This window comes from Microtus pennsylvanicus, chromosome 1 (genome assembly GCF_037038515.1).
Source record: "Microtus pennsylvanicus isolate mMicPen1 chromosome 1, mMicPen1.hap1, whole genome shotgun sequence".
Classification (NCBI taxonomy): Eukaryota; Metazoa; Chordata; class Mammalia; order Rodentia; family Cricetidae; genus Microtus; species Microtus pennsylvanicus.
This window is the reverse complement of record NC_134579.1, coordinates 191,515,021-191,531,536: the sequence shown is the minus strand read 5'-3', so window position 1 is coordinate 191,531,536 and position 16,516 is coordinate 191,515,021. Positions and strand designations below refer to the sequence as shown.

At 42.9% G+C, this 16,516-nt stretch overlaps 1 protein-coding gene across 4 annotated transcripts in view; it reads left to right on the top strand.

The window, feature by feature from the left end:
* The window catches only part of Ahi1 (Abelson helper integration site 1), a 148,454-nt gene that overhangs the window by 111,788 nt on the left and 20,150 nt on the right, over nucleotides 1–16,516 (top strand). For all 4 annotated transcript variants that reach the window (XR_012907697.1, XM_075947891.1, XM_075947902.1 and 1 more), the window contains 2 exons: nucleotides 7,589–7,751; nucleotides 10,610–10,707. Coding sequence is in view for 3 of the 4 variants with exons in the window: in XM_075947891.1 (XP_075804006.1) it covers nucleotides 7,589–7,751; nucleotides 10,610–10,707 (261 nt within the window). In the remaining variant the exon portion in view is untranslated. The remainder of the gene's footprint in view (nucleotides 1–7,588; nucleotides 7,752–10,609; nucleotides 10,708–16,516) is intronic.

The following is a 16,516-nucleotide window of genomic DNA, read 5'->3' as shown; positions in this document are numbered from 1 at the left end:
TATACGTGCCCTTAATTGTTTGGATGAATGTCCATCTGCCAATTGGGAAAATTTACATGTTTTGGTAGCAAGAGTAGAAAGGCATGAGTGGAATTATTAGCAATGTTGCATCTTGGCAGTGAAGCCACTTTAGGCCTAAAGTTGTCTCTTAAATTATTCTGACAAAACTTAAAAAGTTATCCTGGGAAGGGTCAAGATGACCTTAGGTCACTGCATGGCACAGCAAGGTCCAACTCACATTAAAGGAAAAACCAGCTCATTTGCAAAGCAAAATGCACATTTTGTAGTTCCATGGAGGAGTTGTAGCAAACTCCTGCAGAGTTGGTAACTAAAACAAGCAAAACGCAGTTTCCCAGTTCTGAAGACAAAGTGTGAGACCAAGTAAACTAAGGAGAAAGCACAGAGAAGGTAGTGGAGTCCGGTGTCGCACTTGTTTTAGGCTGGCAGAGCAAAGTTCTCCAGTGAGGATGAAGCCAGCTGAAGCCCTGATTGCTCGAGTGTATGAGTTTATTCAACATAACTTGGCTTGGTAAACTGCCTGAGGGCATTATGAATATTGACTATTGGATTTCATGCTAGATAAAAGTACAAGGAACAGCCAGACTGCTGAACTTGACTACTTAATGTTCCTACAAGGGTAATTGAGAATCCTTCAGAGATAGTTAAAATGTTTAATTTCTTGAAAGATGTTACAAAGAAAACCCTACCTAGCATCTTGTAATAACCAGGCTAATTTTTTAAAAATACAAAATAGTGTCCGGTAGGTAGTTCCATTAAGACTGAAAAATTTATGCATCCATAACCAAAGTTTATGCCCCATTTGGGTAGTACATCTATAATCCAGAATTTGGGGGGGATGGGGGAGTGGGCTGAGGCAGCAGGATCATGAGTTCAAGGCCAACATGGGATACACAGTATAAAACCCTGTCTCGAAAGGAACCCTGACTAGAGATATAGCTCATTGCAGAGAACCTGCCAATCCTATGTAAGGCCCTGTGTTTGACTGCCAATACCCACTCCTCCCCCCCCCCAAAAAAAAAGAAGGAAGAGGAAAGAGAGGAAAGAGGAGAGTCAGACAGAACAACAACAAATGACTAGCCTAACTCAATGTGGTTGTATGTACCTATAGTTTCACCATTATGGAGGCTGAGGCAGGAAGATCACTTGAGTCAAAAAATTTGAGGCCAGCCTGGGTAACACAGAAAGACCTGGTCTCAAAAAACAAGCAAATAGAAACGAAGTCAATATTTTTTTTGCAGTCTCTTTGACTTTGAGAGATTCTGTTTTGAATAATCATGGTCCTCACTCAGAGTGGCACAGGAGTATTATGCTGTTTTCCAGTATAATGTTCAGTTAATTGTATGCAATATTCAACACTTCTGTAAATAGATTACTGTTAGATGATTTTTTTCAAGTGTAGACTTAATATAAATCATTAAAGTACATTTAAGGCATGCCAGGATAAGCTATGATTAGGTATATTAGATGCATCTGCCAATTATGATTCTTAAACTTAGAGGTCTGTTCTTAGAGCTAACAGTTTCAAAAGTCAAAGACCAGCTATATATAAACAAAGTGGATTTTATAAAACATTTCATTTCACAGACCTTTTGTTATCAACATGTAATAAGATGTATACACTAGCACTTGTCTTTTAACATCTGTTATAGAAAGATTTCATAACTACTCTTTTATCTCAAGAATTGAATCATGTTGCAGAAAAGAATTCTGTCCTACATACATGCAGACCATTGTAGGGTGCCAAATAGTAAGTGACAGAAGACACGCACTGAGAGTCTTCCGAACAGACTGTTGATAGGGAGGCTGCTGGACCAAGAGGCTGATCCAGATACTGTTCATTGGAGACAAACCGCTTGCCCTCTTGCTGGGTTTTTGGCTGCTGACTTTTTTTTTTTTCACAGTTTTGCTTAAACACTCGGAGAGTAAAATCTTGTAGATAGAAAGGTCAGTATTTATTCAGAATTTGCTGCCAAATTCAACCAAAGAAGATCACCATTAAACTCTGATTATCAGAAGAGAGTATGTGTTTTCATATGAGAAGGTAATAGCGTTTTAGATAGGAACACATACTTGAATACCATACCTCCAGCTTCTCCTGAGCCACATAGTTTCTTCATGAACTTTCTGTAGAAGAGAAGAGGCATAACCAAAGATCAGACTCCACTGCCAGAATGTAGACTGTTGGCATGACGGACACCAGTCCTTATTGTTAGACACATAGACAGTTGTGCCAGATGTCAATAGCAATGTCATGATGCCACACTCCAAAGACTGTTCCATTGCTTCAGAACTGCATTCCCAACTTCTCTAATGCTGCAGTTCTTTAATACAGTTCCTTGTGTTAAAATAATATTATTTTCATTGCCACTTCAAAACTGTAATTTGCTACTGTTATAAATCATATTATAAATATCTGTGTTTTCAGGTAGTCTTAGGTGATCTCCATGAAAGGGCACTTTGACCTTCAAATGGGTCCTGACCCACAGTTTGAGAAGCACTGATTTAGAGGCTAAAGCTTCATCAGCCATCATCCTCCATCAACAAGGATGCTTGTAACATTTGATGAGGAAGGCATTGCCTCTGCCTTAGAGGTGGCACTCAGGAGACAGTGTAAAGATGGAACTTAGGCTCACCAGGGCTGGAAGTAGATGCATGGGAGGCATTCCTCATGTGTGCTTCCCACATGAGGTTTTATCTGAAGCCATCAAGTTCTGGAACTATGCCAGTCTGCTAGAGCTGCTACCAGAATACACAAACTTGGTGGCTTAAACAGCAGGAATTTACTTTCTCATAGTTCCAGAGGTTAGTAGGCCAAGACCAAGATATTAGCTGTGTAGGTTTCTCCTGGGGCCTTTTTTTTCCTGGCAGGAGGTCACCTTCACACTGTGTGCTCACATAGTCCTTTTCTCTGTGTGCCTGTGTGCTTCTAGCATCTCTTCCTCTTCCAAAAATAGTGATCCTATTGGTCAGGATGACTTGTGACATCACTTAACTTTAATTGTCTCCTTAAAGGCAGTCTCTCCAGATATATTCATATTCGGGGCTAGGGTTTTAAGGTTTCATTTTGAAGAGTGCAGTGTGATCCATTGTAGTAATAAGGGCGGCGGCGGGGCTATGTCCCCAAAACCCCAGCCACCTGCCCTGCCCGGGCTAGCTTATGCCCCAAATAATTACACGGACACTGTATTCTTTTAAACACTGCTCTGGCCCATTTCTAATAATCTATGTAGCGCCCCTAGGTGCGCTTACCGGGAAGATTCTAGCCTAAGTCCATCCTGGGTCGGAGCTGGGGCATGGTGTGCGTCTTCCCTGGAGCAGGTAGCATGGCGTCTCTCCTGCGTCTGCTCCGGAGAGCGGAGCTGTGGAGTCTGACCTCACTTCCTCTTCCTCCCGGCATTCTGTTCTGTTTACTCCACCCACCTAAGGGTGGGCCTATCCAATGGGCCTAGCAGTTTCTTTATTGCTTAACCAAGGAAATCAACAGATTGATATGACACTCCCCCATCACTTCCCCTTTTTCTGTTTAAACAAAAAAGAAAGGCTTTAACTTCAACCTAGCAAAATTACATATAACAAAACAGTTATCAAGTAAAAGTTACATCAGAAACATTTATACATATAACAAAATTGACCGTAAATCTCTATCAATAAAGCAAAATCTATACTAATGCAAATTATTCATGTCTATATCATATCCCCCTTTAAATGTAAAAGAACGTTTTATAAACCATATTTGGGAACATGGGCGCAGTTTTTTCTCTCCAAACTGCTTCCTGCTGAATGGGGGCGCTGTTAATCAGATCATTTAGGGTGTAACCTGTGTGCCAGGTTTATCTCAGTTGGCAGTTGAGTGACGTAATTTTTTGAGGGCGTTCACAGGAACATTTCAGGAGGTCGTGGTCTATCATACCAAATCGGGATAGAAGAAATCCAAAGGGTCTGGTCCTCTGTGAAAACAAAAGAAGACTCTCTCCAAAGCATCATATCCTTAGACCCAAATTCTGAAATCGTAATACCCTTATATCCATTCTGGTTTAGTTTGGCAGCCCATGTAATGAAATGTCTCTCTGTACTTAGCTCCTTCACAGTCAAAAATTTTAAAGAAAACACAATAATACAAAGAATCCAGACTCTCTGTGAATTTTTCATCTTTACGCGGCTTATTTTTACTCTATCAGTTTACTTTATTCTGTCTCTTTAAAGACTTTACCTTTTTTTTTAAAACCATTAACTTTATTCTCTATATTCCTTTTCTTCTCTCTCTCAAGCCTACGTACATTCATCCAACAGTGTGACTCGTTTAGTGGTCTGAATCTGTCCTATTGTGAATCTGCAATTTTTTACTATCCAGGAGCACTTTTGATTTGCGCCTTTAAATCATTAGGCGCTTAAGAATCTAAGCTGAGACATTCCTAAGTTAACTTTTTGCTTTTTGAGCATATATCTGTAGACCAGGCTGTCTTTGAACTCTCAGAGATCCGCCTGTCTCTGCCTCCCAGGCATTGGGATTAAAGGTGTTTGCTATTACACCTTGAACTCACAGAGATCTGTTCGTCTCTGCCTTCTAGGCACTGGGATTAAAGGCGTGTGCTACCACACCTTGAAGTTTACTTGAGGTTTACTTTAAGAATTTTAACTTTTAGTCTGCATATATTTTTAACACACAGTAAACCATTCAGAAATTTTCTCTGTCTTTGAATCTCTCTTTACTGTATATCTCTCTTTTTCTGACCACAAGAGCCTTTAATTTACCAAGCAATATCAGTAGGACTAAAGGTGTGGCTTTGCCAGCTAGATCCAGTCCATTCCTTAACTTTCCAGCCTCATGGCCTTTCAAGGTCCCTGCCAGCCAGCGAGCTACAACAGACAACACTCAAATCCTCTCTCGGTAGCCGGCCCTCCTGCCTCAAACAGTCAGAGTTTGCCCTGGCAGGATGGCCCAGAAAGCCGGCATTTTTAAGCGAGGCAGCTTTTTTTCTGCTACGGCTGAAAACCGAAAAGCACGCGTTCAGCTTTTCGTCAACACCATTTAAGTGTTTCGTGGCAGGACCTCTTAATGAGCTGCAGGGTTTTGCAGCTGAAGCTGAGTCAGGAAGCCTCTTGGGGCTACCAGGTAGGAACGGCACTCAGCACTTTAATTCTGAGACTGAGCGTGCAGCACAGAAATTCTTTTCATCCAAGTAACATCCAAATCTGACAGGCAGAGCACTGCGCAGTCTAAAAACACGTCTCTGTATGGCGGCAGGAATCCGCCATGCTCTTCTGCCTGCCTAAGCCTGATTCTGCCTTCTGCCCAGGAGCAGGCGGGAAGCTCTGAGTCATCGCACGGTCTCAGAGCACTCTCCTTCCGATCCCAAGCGGGAACACAAACATAAAGCCAGAGTTTGCACTGGCGGCAAAGCCCCAGGAAGCCACACTTTAAAATAACGCAGCTTTTTTTTCTGCTGCTGTTGCTGAATCAGGAAATCTCTCTACAGCACGCCACCAACAAACAGCAAAAATCTGTGTTAAATGCTCTCTCCCTTATTTTTAAGCCTTCTCAGGTTTTTTAAGTGGGTTTAGTTAGCCACACGTCTGGGCGTCATTTGTAGTAATATGGGCGGCGGCGGGGCTATGTCCCCAAAACCCCAGCCACCTGCCCTGCCCGGGCTAGCTTATGCCCCAAATAATTACACGGACACTGTATTCTTTTAAACACTGCTCTGGCCCATTTCTAATAATCTATGTAGCGCCCCTAGGTGCGCTTACCGGGAAGATTCTAGCCTAAGTCCATCCTGGGTCGGAGCTGGGGCATGGTGTGCGTCTTCCCTGGAGCAGGTAGCATGGCGTCTCTCCTGCGTCTGCTCCGGAGAGCGGAGCTGTGGAGTCTGACCTCACTTCCTCTTCCTCCCGGCATTCTGTTCTGTTTACTCCACCCACCTAAGGGTGGGCCTATCCAATGGGCCTAGCAGTTTCTTTATTGCTTAACCAAGGAAATCAACAGATTGATATGACACTCCCCCATCAATCCATAACAAAATGTGTGTAGCAAGTTCACAGGTAGCGTGTAGTCTGTGTGCTGCATCTGGAGCCTAGGAAAGCATCCAGTAATAGATAGGCACTACCATAGGGTATAGTGGGCAATCTCATGCTAGGTCTTGTGGAACCTCTCTCAAGAGCTTCTTTGCTCAATAGACCCTTTTGGAAAATGTAGTGAAAGCGTTAATATATCACCTTTATGAACTAAATTAGCAGTGGTCCACATGATGACATAAACCTGATGTGCAGCTTCCTACATGATACATTTATCCAAGCTGATCCTCCCGCTGTCCTTCAGAACTGGAGCTGTACAAATAAGCCTGCTGGCCTCATGCAGCCACAGTACTCCCTTGACTGTGTCGTCAGACCCCGCTAACTACCCAAGTGTTAGCTTCCCCTGCCTTTGACTGCCACTCATAATGCAGGGCTTCACCATATTGAACCAGTTGGGGGTTCCTCTTAACTGAACTCAAACATGCTATGGAATCGGCCTGAGATGCACATCTACACACTTTTCCCATCCAATTCCTAATTGTCCTCTGGTCTCCTACAAAGCCTATGTGAGGTATCTCCTCTAGAAATGATCCTGCTGCTGGTTTACCACTGTGGGTGCAGCGCCAGCCACCTTAGGACTGACATAGTTGTTCATTGAAGGAATCCATCAACTTGGGTTCAGAGGGCTATAATGATGTGTTTCCATTTCACAGTTTGAAGCCCTGTTTAGTGAAGAAACAGTAGAATAAGCATATTCATGTGTATACATATTATAATGCCCACTTCACATAGCGCAACAGATCTGACATGGACTGAGCTCTCTTTCCAAATGCTAGAAAGGACTTTTAAACACTCTACAGCATCATTTTTGACTTGCATGTAGTTTTTTTTTTTAAGAAAAACAAGTCAAATAGGATGGATATTGTTATAAAACAAGAAGAATTTCATAGAAAGGCCTTTCCTCTTAGTTTGTGTCTAGCAAAGATCGGCTTTTAAAGGAAAGTCAGAGGGTGTAGGTGCTGTTATAAAACTATGAAAAACTGTTTTTTCAAGAAAAGTTTTTCTCAAAAAGAAACTTCAGCAGTAAACCCAATAATGATAATAGAATTATATAATCAAGTTCTTCCATTGAGCTTTTCCTTTTTTGTAAAACTGATAACCTGAAGTTTTTTTCTTTCAGAGGCATCTGCTTAGAGCAGGGACTGGGACCTCAAGGTATACCAGAAAGCACTTCTAAGAAATGGAATGGTGTGTGATGGGCTGGGTTTTTTTTTTCTTCAAAGTAATTTACTTTAAAACTTCAACATCTGGTATTTTGAAACTAATCTTTGTGTGTTGAATACTCTTAACCATTTCTCAATCCCACAGTCTTTTATCTTGCTTCTCCTGCTGTGTTCCCACCACCCCTGATCCTATTAGCAACCCTTGAGACAGCCTCAGGCTTACCAAAGTCCTGCTTTGGTTTCAGCTGCTCTTCTGCAAGAGGAAGTGAGTGTTGGGGCTTTTTCTGTGGCACAGTTGTGATAAAGCTGTGGTGGTCTTATCTCTCTCTTAGGTTGTGGCTCTTTATGACTACACAGCGAGCCGATCAGATGAACTAACCATCCATCGCGGAGACATTATCCGAGTGTTTTTCAAAGATAATGAAGACTGGTGGTACGGCAGCTTAGGAAAGGGGCAGGAAGGGTTTTTTCCAGCTAATCATGTGGCTAGTGAAAGTAAGTGCATGCTCCCTTCCTGCTACCCTAAGATGGTAAAACTGTGCCCAAGATTTAATCGTTTTCTACCCTTTCGTGTACTGTCTACATAACCATTGCATGAGTTTACCAGTAAGAAACATTTTTCATTTTTGCAATGGAAAAGCTGAAAAGAGGAGGCACTAGGGTGCCAGAGAGCTCCCAAGCTGTGAGATGGGAGGTGATCCCTGGGGACCCTCCCAGCAACTACTTCCTGCAGCTCCTCCTGCCCTGCCAGCTGCTGCACACAGTCTGTCAGCTCCTTGCTCGCCACAGTGACTCCTGGGTTGACTAGCATCTGAAGAATCTCAAATCCTTCAGCTCTCACTCTTCCTGCTTGTATCCCTCAGCTCTGGCCTTCTGAACCATGAGTGAGGGGCTGGCTCATTCGCAAGCTCACTGAGCAGCTTTAGTGAAAAGAAGAGTGAACAGGAGGAGTCCTGGTGAGGCCTTCTAAGATCTAGAGTTTTGCTGTGAGGCTTTGCAAGGTGAAAATGGAGCTGTCACAGAAAGCCTGAAAGTGAGGTGAAGAGGAGCAGTGAAGTGAGGAGCAGGCAGCAGACTTCTTCAGAAGAATCCTCTAACAGCAGCTGGCCTGGTAGCATGCTAGGGAAAGCCCAGCACTCTAGTCAGGAAAGCCACCTTGGAGCCCATGCCCAGCAGTTGATGGAGACCTGTGGATCTCATGAAGACATTGAGCTCCATCTGCTAAGTTCTCCTACGCAGACACTCATGCAGTTCTGACTTAAAGTGAAATAGGCAACACCATTATGAATACTTATTCTCTTTTGTTTCTACAAAGAATTATTTATTCATAATAGTCTATTTTCATGCTAATCTTTGAAACCCGTTGAAACCAAACTAGGAGTGAACAGAAGTACTAACACTAATTCCCCTTCAAGTTCAGATTGTGAGAGCAAAAGGATAGTTTTAAAACTGAAAAAGAGGAAGAATGTCATACTAAATTACTGTGCTAGATGAAGGGACTTCTTTTAATGTCCCCCTCTAAGGAATGACTGGCAGCTTGTAAGGTCTCCTGGAAGCGCAGTGCATGGCTTAAGATAATGCAGAGTGGAGAAAGCTTAGGGAGAATGGAAGGAAGCTGGTGTGGGGCAAAGAGACCCCAGGTAGAGTTAAGAGGGTTTTAAAGTCGTCTCCCACATGCCCCACACCTCTGACTTCCTGGCTGCCATAAACATCCCCACTCCCCCAACTCTTTCCTGGGCAAGCTCTGGAACAGGGTCACAGCTAAGTTTAGTGGCAGTGGCAGAGCTGTCGTGAAGCACGGTAGTATGTCTGTGACTTTAACAGGAATCAGCCTGTTCCTGTCAGATACCAGTGAAAACATCTGCAGATACTGTTTTTACTTGGCAGTATAAAGAGATCATGTGTCTCCCATAGCATGTTCTGCAGAAATAAACCCTTAGGCTCGCCTCTCTTGACAAGCTACAGATAGATGATCTGCAGGGAGTTAAAATCTAACAAGCTTACTTTCCTTATGTAGTGAGCACCTGCAATGATGGTTGACGGCTCTGTGCAGAACCGATGCCTCGCCTCTACTCAGGACCATCCTGGAGTTGTCGGCATTTCTTGCTGTGCTTTTAGGATAATTAACGCTTCCTTTAGTCGCTGTTTCTTGTGAGAGCCTTGTGTAGGGGAGAGTAGGAGAGCAATCAGAATACCTAAGAATATAAGAACTCAATCTCACCCTTCAGCGGGTTCTTTTTTCCCTTTTATCCTATTTGTTTCCTAAATTTACCAAAAACTCAACTGCCCAATTTAGCATTAGCAGGGAAAATGACTCTCAGCAACATATTCCATTCTAAAACGAGTGGGAGGGATTGTCCTTGATCTGTATCTGAAGCCACATTCTGCAAAGCGAATGTGAGTTTATAGACGAACAGAATCTCTACCCACTGTTCAGCCAAGACCAGGGGCGTTTAGGAGACCAGCACCATAAGAGGAGATAACATTCCATTGTGAAAGGGTCTGACTCTGTGTCTGAGCCACTGAAAAGACAACACCGTCAATTCCTCCTAGTCACATCTGACACTCTTTTCTCAAGATATAAAAAAACCTAGGGGTAACCCCAACCCATACTCACATCCAGCTAAAAACTCAATCTTAATTGTGCAAGTTCAATTAAACACATCTTTGGAATTTCTCAATTTTGATTTACTCTTAATTAATATAGATTTTCACTTTAGTACTTTAAGATTCCCATATGATTTTTTACATACACATACTTCATGTAGACTCAATAGACTATGTAGATTATGATCTTAGATTAAAGGGGTTTTAAATTTAAATCTTAGGTATTATCCTAAATCTGTGTTACGCATTCTTTGTTTCCAAATTATCCTTCAGGGCACAGTTCTGCCTGCTCTTCAGAGCTTAACACCCCTTCCACTTCCTTTGTTCAGGATTCTCCATCCCCCAAATCACTTTGTCTTTGTCGTTAGCTGCCTTTCGAATGATGCTGCATTTGTGGGCATGGCTGCCTCTAGGCAGACAGGAGCTCCTGGAGAGCAGAGACTGTGTGGCAACCTAGCAGTAACCTTACATTCAGCAGGTTCCTAGTGACTGTGTGTTGAGAAAAAATGAAATAAGCATCTATGTGACTACATAGTCTGCATCCTAGATCTTCATGATTAAAGCTTCTTTACCTGTAAAGTCTGTAGTCAGGCTGCAGACTACCTTAGCAAGCATTCCCGCATCACGTGCTGCTACAACCGAGCGTTGAATATCTTTACATTTAAATACCTGCCCTCCTTCATAGTTTGTTCTCTGGTGGAACAGTGCTCTGGATCTAATTCTATGACTTCCTGTTTTAATTCCAGCACTGTATCGAGAATCACCTCCAGAGGTAAAGGAGCGATCTCCTCCTTTAACTCCCAAGGAGAAAACTAAGACAGAAAAGCCTTCAGCTTCTCAGAAGGTACGTAATGTCAAAAATGGGTTACATAGATGATGCTTTGATTTTTTTCAATCTGTATAAAATATTCCTTTATTTTTCATGCTTATGATATACCATTGTTTACATTGTTACTTCTTTTGATCTGGGCACCAATGAGAAGTATATGAAGTAAATGTTGTAGCCATTTTCCAGATAAGGAAACTGAGGAGGCTCAGAGAGGATAGAGTTCTAGCCCCCAAGTCCCAGCCTGCGCTGGTATGCAGCCCGGAAGTGGAGCCTGTGGCTTTAGGCGTGGTGCTTTCCACTCTGTACTGGCATCTCCAGCGTCACGCTAGCTCCGCATCAGCCTCACCTAGAAGGCGCACACTCACCAGGGCTCACAGGAGTCCACAGAATAAAGACTGCTCCTTTCACTTGCTAGTAATTGAAGGCCCTTTCAGCTGTTATCGGCCAGAGACATGCCATTGCCGTTTAAGGTCAGTGCCGTCAGAAAGCAGTATCTTTCTGGTAGGAATAGTATTTCTTATGCATATGGCTTATTAGACCCATTCCACTTATGACATTAGCTCTTGAACACACACACACCAATATGTATCTTATGGTTTTAGCATTTGAACCCATTCTGGCTCAGACTTACAACACATAGTTACTGAGTTCTTCCATGCCGAGCATTGTGGTAACTCTAAATGAAGCTGGTATAAGTGGACGAGGCACTTGCCCTAACAATTTTGACGGACTGGTGGCAAGCCACCTGTGTGCTGGTAGTTTCAACAGACTCTTGGAACCAGGATGGAGATAATATGCCTGTTTCATTGGGAACACGCGGGGAGAAACCTTCCATTCTGTTCTGGGAAGGCCCAGACACAGTTCCCAAGGGAGAAATGCATAGCCTGAAGCTTTGGGGATTTAAAACAAGTGTTACAGGAACTTAGGACAAAACATTCCCAAAGAGGGAGGACTTGAGTAAGGTATAGAATGTCATGATTGTATCCGAGGAATGTAGGTTTAAAGGGGAAAAGTTGAGGAGAAATGGAGGCACTGGGCCACAAGCAACCTAGTGCACTCTGCCATCCTCCAGACAAGGGTTCCCCTGGGGGAGGTACCCCAGGAAATTACATAAAATGACTTTAATTATAGCACTAGCACTAGTGGTTAAAATAGAGGTAATAAAACCTAGCATGAGGAAACTCATTAGGGATACATAGAAGGAAAATACGAGACTGAGCCAGAGGGATGAGAGGTAGGCAGAGGCTGTGATTGCCTGGCTTCTCATTATTCAGCTGCTTAGTGGCCGAGAACCTAAGGTCACTCTGAAGTCGCTGGGTTATTCATAGCTGAATCGGTGACAATACTACAAAATTAATGAGCTAGGAAGCGTTGGGAACAGTGCGGCGAGACAAGGTTGCTGTGGAGAGCTGGTTAGCTCAGTTTTAGATATTTCAGTTTGCTACTGATGTCTTCAGAGATCCCAGGTAGAAATATCCACAAGCGCTCAGAAGTGCTGGACTGGGATTTGAGAGAAAGTAGAGCTCCAAAACCAAATGAAGAGGAATTAGTGCAGTCAGCCTCCCTGCTGGAAAGCTGGGTTTGTGGTAAAGGCCATGGCCCTGATAAGGTCTGTGGAGAAAGAAGAGAAGGAAGCCAAAGGCAGAGCCCAGTTGACACTGGTGTTAATAGAGTCAAAAAAAAAAAAAAAGAATAGATTGGAAAACAGAAAAAGAAAAGAAAAAGACATGCCCTGGAATCTAAGGCTGAAGCAAATAATATATTTAGGCATGCCCAACATTGTGATGCTACTTTGCTGTCTACAAAGTCCCTGCTTGAAAACCATGTATTCGAGTTACAAAAAGAAAAAGAACACAAACACACACATGCACTTACAAGTCTCTAATATTTAAATAAGTTTATTTTAAATAATCTTATGTTGGACCACCCTCCTAGCTGTCCTTGAACTTGTGGGGTACAGGCTGCAGGTTGGACACGCCTACCAGTCAAGCCGTTGGATTATCTGAGCATTTGGTAGTCAACAGGACCCTGATAGCTTTATGCTGGAATTAAAGTGAGAAGCAAGTGGAAGCCATTCTCAAAAGTTTCACTTCAGAGAAGTGAGGGCAAGAGTGTGAGGAGTTGTTGGAGGAGACAAGATAGCCAGTTATTTTTCAAGTATTGAAGGGACACAGACTGATATGCTGTGGAGGTAAAATCAATACATAATGAATTGTGGAAGGCGTAGGAGTTTGTTTCATTACAGAAGAACAAAATACTAGATAAGTCCTGGGTAGACTAGAGCTTCTCAGCTGGTAGGGATTTTGCCTCCCAAGAGACATTTGGCAAGTCTAGAGATTTTTGTTGTTATTTCAACTACGAGAAGCAAGTCAGGGGCTACCGGCATCTCTGCAGGATTTAGAGGTCATCACTTACTCTCTACAACTCAGCAGAGAACCTACTAACAAAATATGGCAAGAGAGTCAAGCTTAGAACAGCATCCCTTTCAAATGCAGGGGGCAGGGAGAAGGGATACTTAGGTAAAGTCTAGAAATAAAGAGTGAGAGATTTTCTGCATGTTTCATCAGATTGGAGAAGCAGGAGAAGGCTGGTAGACTTAGCCAGGTTTGCCACTAGGTTACAGGAAGCTCTCCTTTCTACTAATGAACACCAGATTTACGAAATTAGGCAGAGGCTTGTCTTAGGGACTGTTATAACAAATATGCAGTAATTTATAATGGCTTACATGATGAATAATTTTCACAGTTTGGAGACTGGCAAGACTAGCAAATCCAAGGTTAAGGTACTAGTAGATCTGGTATCTGTTGAGGGTGGACTTGGTTTGCAGCTCCATTGCAACCTCACAAGATAGATGGAGAAGAATCTCTCTTATGTCTATTTTGTAAAAGCACAAATTCCACTTGTGAAGATTCTCATTATCTCCAAAAACTGTCATTGTGAGGCTTGGAAATTTAGTATGGGGATTTTGAAAAGCTACATGTCACCAACTCAGCAATTCTATACTAAATTTACAACCTAGATAAATCAGTGCAGGGGAAATATAACGTTAGCATGGAGGCAATAACAAGGCTTCTGGTTTAGTATGAAAAGCAATGAAAGGTCAAGCAATCCTGGTATCCCCAGTTTGCACCGTGCTGATCATTAAGGCTATGTACTCCTGACTTCCTCTCCGTTGATTCTGTTAGCCACAGGAGAAACTAGGAGTTTTCTATATTTAACTACTCATGTGAAATTGGTCTTGACCTTCCTGTTCCTAATGTGCCAGTGTTCCTAAGGGACCACTTACTCCAGAGAACTCTCACTGCCTGTATCCTTCTTCTCCTTAGATGGACTCACTGTGTCATGGTATAGTTCAGACTGCAGTTGTGTCCAGTTTGGATCTCCATGCTGCAGACACACCCGTACATCCATCTCCCAGTATGCTAGTTCTTCAGATGGCAAGCCTAGCCTTTAAGGACCAAACTTTAATTCTAATAGATCTCAAGGAAACATACAACATGCAAATTAAATAGTTTTTAATATGAAGTATTATGCTGAGGATATAAAAGAGTTGTAGAACACTTGCCTAGCATGCACAAGAATGGTTACTAGTATCAATGCATAAAGCAAGTGTCACACAGAGTAAGAAGCCGTGTGGGCCAGGAAATAGGACATTCCCACAGAAAAGATGGAGTTGGATCAGGCTTTAAAGTTAAGGTGAATGAATTTATTTACTGGGAGAATATAATTTGATCTGTCTATATGAATCCATGTGTTAGACTAGAATCCTACCGAGAGCAGTGGGTGTAATTCAGTGTTAGAGTGCTTGCCTAGCAATACAAGGTACTGGTTCAGTCTCCAGTACTTTAAAAAATTAGGAATGTGCATGTGTTCTTATTTATAGACAGACAGACTGACGACAAACAGATATCTTCCAGGGAATTTGTTGTTGAATGTGTATTAGACGGTGTGATGATTCCTGGAGAGAGAGAAATGATCTGTGCTAATGTAAAAAGAAGTCCCCAATAAACATGATATTGCCCCAGGCACTAAAATGCCTTGAATACTGAGTCATTGAATCTGACAATCAACCTTGATAAATGTGAACCTACGCATCCCTAGCACCTAGTCTATTGTATTTTTAATTAATTCTTTATCAAAATAAGTATGGTTGATTTGATCAAGATTCTGTCTTATAAACATACCGTAAGAATGCATCAGAGATTTAATTTTGAATGCAAGCCTTTTCTTATTATCAAGAGCATGAAAAGTGACTAGGATTTGTGGGAGGTCTGAGTACATAGCATTATGGAGCTGTGCCAGGAGTGAAGCTGTGATTCTGGCTCAGCTACTTCATTGTACAGATGAACAAATTGAGATCCATAAAGTAGAGAGATACTCATTCAGATGACACTACTAATAGTGGGTGTGGCCTCCACAGTCTCAAACCGTGTCCTCTGTTCTCGGCCATCGTGCTAGAATAGACAGGCATTAACCTCCACAGTCTCAAACCGTGTCCTCTGTTCTCGGCCATCGTGTTAGAATAGACAGGCATTAACCTCCACAGCCTCAAACCGTGTCCTCTGTTCTCGGCCATCGTGCTAGAATAGACAGGCATTAACCTCCACAGCCTCAAACCGTGTCCTCTGTTCTCGGCCATCGTGCTAGAATAGACAGGCATTAACCTCCACAGCCTCAAACCGTGTCCTCTGTTCTCGGCCATCGTGTTAGAATAGACAGGCATTAACCTCCACAGCCTCAAACCGTGTCCTCTGTTCTCGGCCATCGTGTTAGAATAGACAGGCATTAACCTCCACAGCCTCAAACCGTGTCCTCTGTTCTCGGCCATCGTGCTAGAATAGACAGGCATTAACCTCCACAGCCTCAAACCGTGTCCTCTGTTCTCGGCCATCGTGTTAGAATAGACAGGCATTAACCTCCACAGTCTCAAACCATGTCCTCTGTTCTCGGCCATCGTGCTAGAATAGACAGGCATTAACCTCCACATCAAACCGTGTCCTCTGTTCTCGGCCATCGTGCTAGAATAGACAGGCATTAACCTCCACAGTCTCAAACCGTGTCCTCTGTTCTCGGCCATCGTGCTAGAATAGACAGGCATTAACCTCCACAGTCTCAAACCGTGTCCTCTGTTCTCGGCCATCGTGTTAGAATAGACAGGCATTAACCTCCACAGTCTCAAACCGTGTCCTCTGTTCTCGGCCATCGTGCTAGAATAGACAGGCATCAACCTCCACAGCCAGGTCGTGTGTCACTGTGGTTTTTACATGCCTGTTTTATGTTTGTTTCAGTGTGCCTTCTTCTCATGGAACTTGTAAGAATCATGTTCTGTTTATTTTAGTCTGTTTCTGAGATGGGGCTCTTACTCTGTTGCTCAGACTGACCATGAACTGCTGGGCTCAAGGGTTCTCCCACCTCAGTCTCCCAAGTAGCTGGGACTACAGGGCATGTCCCAGTGCTCAGTTTTATTCTCTATGCTTTAAGGAAAGAAACCTCAACTGTCCTTTTTAAATTGACTTCTGTTCAAACTATTCAATAAAAAGTAAAATTATGCCTTTCAGTGGCATGGCAGCAGCCACCTCCTCCAAGGTCTCCCAGTGGACACACCTGCTGTGTGGCTCCGTGTGCAAATCCTGACACACTGAAGTGGGGGTGGCTGGCAGCAGCATTGGTAGCCTGTGTGGAGATGGATGTTCCCTCCAGGCTCATCTAGGACTTCTCTACCAAGATGTGCTGCCAATTCGCATCTAATAGAAAAAGCCGTTCTAACAATTTGGTCTTATTTTTTCATTTCTGTTTTAAACATTTTTAATTAGTTTTACTATAA